Source organism: Microtus ochrogaster, unplaced genomic scaffold (assembly GCF_000317375.1).
Source record: "Microtus ochrogaster isolate Prairie Vole_2 unplaced genomic scaffold, MicOch1.0 UNK49, whole genome shotgun sequence".
Taxonomy (NCBI): domain Eukaryota; kingdom Metazoa; phylum Chordata; class Mammalia; order Rodentia; family Cricetidae; genus Microtus; species Microtus ochrogaster.
This window is the reverse complement of record NW_004949147.1, coordinates 2771074-2778164: the sequence shown is the minus strand read 5'-3', so window position 1 is coordinate 2778164 and position 7091 is coordinate 2771074. Positions and strand designations below refer to the sequence as shown.

General features: G+C 36.9%; 1 protein-coding gene across 1 annotated transcript in view; it reads right to left on the bottom strand.

Annotated features, from left to right (window-relative positions):
• Positions 1 to 7091, bottom strand: part of Myo9a (myosin IXA) — a gene marked incomplete at its 3' end in the record, with an annotated part of 191454 nt that overhangs the window by 67767 nt on the left and 116596 nt on the right. Inside the window, exons 16-17 of the mRNA XM_013354586.2 lie at positions 1258 to 1404; positions 170 to 209 (exon numbers count right to left, since the gene is read on the bottom strand). Coding sequence (XP_013210040.1) covers positions 170 to 209; positions 1258 to 1404 — 187 coding nt within the window. The remainder of the gene's footprint in view (positions 1 to 169; positions 210 to 1257; positions 1405 to 7091) is intronic.

The window sequence follows — 7091 nt, the reverse complement described above, 5'->3', positions numbered from 1 at the left end:
GCGGATCTCTGTGAGTTCGAGACCAGCCTGGTCTACAAGAGCTAGTTCCAGGACAGGCTCCAAAACCACTGAGAAACCCTGTCTCGAAAACCAAAAAAAAAAAAGAAAAAACCAAAAAAACAAAAAAGTTACTCAATGGGAACAAACAGATTTTTTTCACAGTACTCACCTTTGGAAGAACAGGTTTTGATCTGAAGTTTTTGTTTCGTCTATAAAGATAAAATATTCATTAAAAGAAAAATAAACTGCAGTAAAAATGAGTGATTTTAAGAGCTCTCTCGTGCAATTAAATAACTCATTTGGGAAATGTGGGCCCTCTGTACAAAAACATTATCTGACTGAATCAAGCAGGTACCGCTGAGAAAAAAGTAAGCAAGGACAAGACAAGGAGGAAATACCAGCTTTGTAATTTAGGAATAAGCAGAGTTAAGCATGAAGGTTAGTGATATGGTGCTGTAATTTCTAAGCTCTAAGCTTCACTTTCTTGTATGTAGGCAGGCTTCTATTTTCCAACACCTACTAAGATTGATTGATTTCTACCATTAAAAGATTTTTAAGATACGCCTAGACTTCATAAAGGGTTAAAAGTATACATTTCATAAAACAATCTTTCATTTCAGAAATTAAATTTTTTTCTATTCATTTTTCGTATTCATCAACAAAAATTAACTTTTATTATGGCTTCAGAAAATGAACAAATACAGTTCGGTGCTTAGAACATTGGCTAAGTTAAAAGGACTACCATGAATCTAAAGTTTTTCACCTACCAAAGTATAACTTCTCTAAATGTTAGGTTTACTACAATAGACTATAAAGCATACATGGTTACATGGTTATCTCCATGTCCAAAACAATCCTTCATCAGGTAATGAAAAATAAGAATTATATGACACTACACATGCATATGCATGTGATTTCTCTGTCCAAGTGCTAAGTCTAAGGAATAATAATTGTAGCAATGACAGGGAATCCTAAAAAGATCTAAATTTTTTTTTTCTCTACAAGAAAATAACAATAATCATTCTCTGTAATTAATATGTTTAACCTTTTGGGGTTGTGCTACTGAATAGGGAAAACAGAAACAGAAAATAAAGCAATGTTATGCATTAGACTCACAGTTTTTAAAACTAAGTACATTTCAAACTTTTTATATCAAAATTATACCCATGAATATAATACTTAATCTTTCATTATTCATTTTGTAAGAAAATTTATTAAAATAACTCCTTTACAAAATCTATTACTAATAATACTGACGTGAGAATTCCATGAGCTCTTTCCAGGAGTTTGCTGCTTGCTGAATTAGCAAATATCCCATCTTTATCAAGCAAGGAAGTGTTGCTAGTCGTTAGTCTGCTTTGGCGAATGCCAGTTCTGACATTCCAAGAAATATCAAATGTATCACTGTGGAAAAAATTGGTATAATTTGCTTAATTGCCTCCATATTATTATATTGGTATAAAAATTACATTATAGATATGAAGCATTAAAAGATTTCAATGTTAAGCAACATAAAATGGCTTTTTTAAAATGACTACCAATCAAGTGGGACTTCTCTGTCACTCAGAAAAAAATTTACTAGATTCTAAGAAATGTACAGGTAGATGAATACATCATATAGGTATTCATCATTAACATGCTGTTAAACATAAGTATATATTTTATTACATAATAGAATCTATCATGCTTTTCTTTTTTAGAACATTCAAAAGCTTCCACTGGGATTTATAACATTAGCAGGCCACATGATTCTATGGTTTATCTAGTTTCTTCCTGAGACATCTTATTCATAAACAAAATGTTACTGACACATCAACCAAAAATATTGAGCTTTGGCTAAAGACTGAGCACTATCATCAGCACTAGGGGCAGAGGAATGAACACACAATTATCAGTAATTATAGCACAATACTTAACAAAGGGCTTTCCGGGTAAAGGTATATATTTAAATCTCTTCAGAAGCCCATGAAAATATAAATAATATTTTAAAAGAATTAACACTTAAGAAAGAGAATAAGAGCAATAGTGATGTGTCCTTACAATATGGAAGTCACATTTCTTGGGCTTTGACTGTTCTTTCTTTACATGGACAAGGGGTGAAAGAGAAAGTCTGTAATTTGAACAGCAGTATACATAGCTGAGGACAGTAATATTATACAGAAGTATAGAATAATATTGAAAATAGAGGTACTCAGTCTTTTTGTTTTTGTTTTTGCTTTTGGAGACAGGTTTTCTTTGTAGCTTTGAAGCCTGTCCTCGAACTCACAGTTATCTGCCTGCCTCTGTCTCCCAAGTGCTGGGATTAAGGATATGTACCACCACCGCCATGATAGTACTCAGTCTTTTTATATAACTTCTCTAAGAATGGAACAGCAAAGACTATATAATCCAAGTAGTCAGTTGGAAAAAATTATAGGGTAAAATTTAGCCAACGCAATGCCAAGCAAAATTCTCCAAAGACCTCGAAAGAATGGTACTCAACTTCATTTGGAAAAGGAAAATACCCAGCATAGACAAAACAATCTTATACAATAAAAGAACTTCTGGAGGCATCACAATCCCTGATTTCAAACTCTACTACAGAGCTACAGTACTGAAAACAGCCTGGTATACGAACAGACAGGAGGACCAATGGAATAAAAGACCCAGATATCAATCCACTCATCTTCAAACGCCTGATTTTTGATAAAGAAGCAAAAAATATCAAATAGGAAAAAAAGCATATTTAACAAGTGGTGCTGGCATAACTGGATATCAACATGTAGAAAGATGAAAATAGACCCATTATCTATCACCATGCACAAAACTCAAGTCCAAATGGATCAAAGACCTCAACATAAAGCCAGCCAGACTGAACCTTATAGAAAGTGGGAAGTACACTTGAATGCAGCACAGACACCGAGAGAAACAATTAATAAATGGGACCTCCTGAAAATGAAAAGCTTCTGTAAAGCAAAGGACACGGTCAACAAGACAAAACGACAGCCTACAGAATGGGAAAAGATCTTCACAACCTCACATCAGACAGAGGTCTGGTCTCCAAAATATACAAAGAACTCAAGAAATTGGACAACAAAGGAACATATAATCCAATAAAAAAAATGGAGACCCACACACTGAGACAATGGGGATGTTCTATTGGGAACTCACCAAGGCCAGCTGGCCTGGGTCTGAAAAAGCCTGGGATAAAACCAGACTCCCTGAACATAGTGGACAATGAGGACTACTGAGAACTCAAGAACAATGGCAATGGGTTTCTGATCCGACTGCACGTACTGGCTTTGTGGGAGCCTAGGCAGTTTGGACGCTCACCTTACTAGACCTGGATGGAGGTGGGGGTTCCTTGGACTTCCCACAGGGCAGGGAACCCTGATTGCTCTTTGGGCTGACGAAGGAGGGGGACTTGATTGGGAGAGGGGGAGGGAAATGGGAGGCGGTGGCGGGGAAGAGACAGAAATCTTTAATAAATAAATAAATTTAAAAAAAATAGAGTACAGCCCTAAACAGAGAAGTCTCTACAGAGGAGTCTAAAATGGCTAAAAGACACTTAAGGAAATGCCCAACATCCTTAGCCATCAGAGAAATGCAAATCAAAACAACTCTGAGATTCCATCTTACACCTGAAAGAATGGCCAAGATCAAAAACACTGATGACAACTTATGCTGGAGAGGTTGTGGGGTAAATTTCTGTATTGCTGGTGGGAATGCAAGCTGGTATAACCCCTTTGGATGTCAGTGTGGCGATTTCCCAGAAAATTAGGAAACAACCTTCTTCAAGACCCAGTAATATCACTTTTTGGGTATATATCCAAAGCATGCTCAATTGTGCCACAAGGACATGTGCTCAACTATGTTCATAGCAGCTTTGGTTGTCATAGCCACAACCTGGAAACAGCATAAATGCCTCTCGACAGAAGAATGGATGAGGAAAATGTGGTACATTTATACCATGGAGTACTACACAGCAGAAAAAAATAACAACAGCTTGAATTTTGCAGGAAAATGGATGGAGCTAGAAAACATTATTTTGAGTGAGCGAACCCAGACCCAGAAAGACAATTATCACATGTATATTCACTCATAGATGGTTTTTAAGCATAAAGCAAAGAAAACCAGCCTACAAGCCAGAATCCCAGACAATTTAGACAACAATGAGGACACTAAGAGAGACTCACAGAGATATAAGCTACATGGGAAGTAGAAAGTATAAAAAGACAGGATCTTCTGAGTAAATTGGGAGCATGGGGACCTTGGGGGAGGGCTGTAGGGGAGAGGGGAGAGTTAAGGTAGCGGGACCGAGAAAAATGTAGTGCTCAATAAATATCAATGAAAAAAATAGCAATATAAAAAATTTAGCCAACTGAAAGGGAACACAATGATGTTTCAGGAAATGACTTTACACATAAAAACAGACACTGTTTTTCAATCTTAAACATGAATAGTTGATCAATACTAGACATTAAAAAAAAGCCTTGCCATGAAAAAGAAATCAAAAGAGAAAATAACTTCAAGAATACCAGGTATCCTGTTCCCAGCTCTCTGGAGGCCGGGGCAGTTGGATCTCTATGAGTTTGAGGACAGCCTGGTATAGAAGAGATTATGTTTCAAAAACCAAAACAAGGAACAAGAACAAACAAACACAAAAAACCTTAGAAGAAAATGGTCTAGGCAGGAGGGGGAGGGGCTACGAGTAATACTCTTAAGAGAAAGGAAAGAATACTGAGGGGGCTGTAGAGATGGCTCAGTGGTTAAGAGCATTGCCTGTTCTTCCAAAGGTTCTGAGTTCAATTCCCAGCAACCATATGGTGGCTCACAACCATCTATAATGAGGTCTGGTGCCCTCTTCTGGCCTGCAGGCATACATGTAGGCAGAATATTGTATACAGAATAAATAAATATTTAAAAAATACTGAGAAAGCAAACTTGAAACTTTTGAAATTAAGTACATCAATAATATATGAATATGCAGAATATATTCATTCATTAGTTTAAGATAAAGACTTGGCACCAACTATATGTCAATTATTCTATTACTGCACATCCAACATTAAAAAAACAAGCCAAAATCCTTATATGGTATATATTAAGTATGAGGAGATTAATAAGCAACAGGAAAACATTTTCTAGGTCATATAGCCAGGTGAAGAAAAAAACTTATAAAATATGGTAAGCTTTTAAAATAGAGTAGTTAGAGAAGGTCTCATGGATAAAGCTCAGCTTAAATAATGATGTCAGTTGTGGTGCTGCAGGCCTGCAATCCTAAGACTGAGAAAGGTGAGACAAGAGGTTCAAGAACTACAGATCAGGTACAGTTACACTGAGGAGCTCAAAGACAGCCTTTGCAATTATATAGGAAGACTGTCATTTGACAAATAAGATCTTAACTAATAAAATAGCGATTCGAAGAAAATGAAGTCATTACCTGGTTAGAGAGAACAAACACAAAATTCCTGAAATGGGCATGTTATTGATGAGTCTAAGATACAGTGATAAAGAGATCATGATATATGTGCCTTTTTAGAAAGCTAAAGGATTTTGGCTTTCACTTGAATGAGTAAGAATATATCATGATTTTAAGTAAAATATTAACATAATTCATTTTATGTATAAAAATAATCATCTGGTTTTGGACACTGAAGACAAGGCCTAATTAATTTAGAATAATTCATGCAAAATATGACAGCATGAAATGATGTGATGGAAGTAGTTAAGTTATGATAAAAATTCCCAGGTATCATTTGAGGACAAAGTTGACAAGGCTTGATGGCATAACAAATGTACGCTGTATGAGAAAGAATTATAAATCACTCTAAGATATATTTAAACCAGTAACAGCAGACTTACAGGTGAAGAAATGAGAGATGAACAAAACCAAAAAGAGATAATAATATAAAAGAGAAGATCAAAAGAGGTGAAATGTTTTAGTAAAGACTGTATCGAGTACCCACACCTGAAGAGTGGAAGTATCATGGAAAAGGCTAAATAACCAACAATTTAAAAAGTTAAAAGCATTTAATTCAAGCCTATCAGCTCATTAAGTATCACTGTGATGCCAAACCTTACAATAAAGGTCTATATTTCAGTTACATAAGAGACTAAGGCAGGAGTTCAAGGCCTGTCTGAGCTATAGTATGAGTTGAATATCAGCTGGAGCAACTTAATATGATCCTACCTAAAACAAAGAAAAAAGAGGGCTAGGACTGGAGACAGTGCTCAGTGTAGAGTGGTGGCCTGGCATGAACAAGATTCTAAATTCAACCTCTGGTACTGGAGGAGAGAAAAGGTTACGGGAAAGAATAATATTACCCATCTGATGGCAGTCAGGGAGCACAGATATGTTGTTTCCCCATATGAAATAACAATTGTACTAGTCAAACATACTCTTACAACACTATAAGTAATCTACCCCTTTCTCCACAAAGAATATATCCTAAGATCTCCACATCTGAAAAGGACAGGACCTAACTCCACCACTGTCTATGCTTACTTCACACATAAATTCTGTGGTGGTTTGAATAACAATGGTCCCCACTGGTACATATATGTGAATGCTTGGCTCTCGGGGAGTGGCACTACTTGAGAATGAGTCAAGGTGTGGCCTTGTATGAGAGGTGTGTTACAGGGCATAGGCTTTGAGGTTTCAAAAACAAGGCAAGACCAAGGGCTTTCTCTCTTCCTGTTCCCTATAGATCCAGATATAGAACTCAAAGATAATTCTCAAGCAACAATTCAGCCATGCTTCATGCCATGAAAAAAATGAACTAAACCCTGAAACTGTAAGCAAGCCCCAATTAATTGCTCGGGCACACTTTTAACCAAGGCACTCAGAAGGCACAGGCAGGGGATCTCGGTGAGTTTGAGGCCAGCCTGGTCTACAGAGCAAGTTCCAGGACAGTCAAAGGTACACACAGAGAAACCCTAACTTTGGGGGGAAAAAAGTTGTGGTCATGGTGTTTCCTCAAAGCAACAGAACATTGCCAGGCAGTGGTGGTTAATCCCAGCACTCGGGAGGCAGAGGCAGGCAGATCTCTGTGAGTTCGAGACCAGCCTGGTCTATAGAGCTAGTTCCAGGACAGGCTCCAAAGCCACAG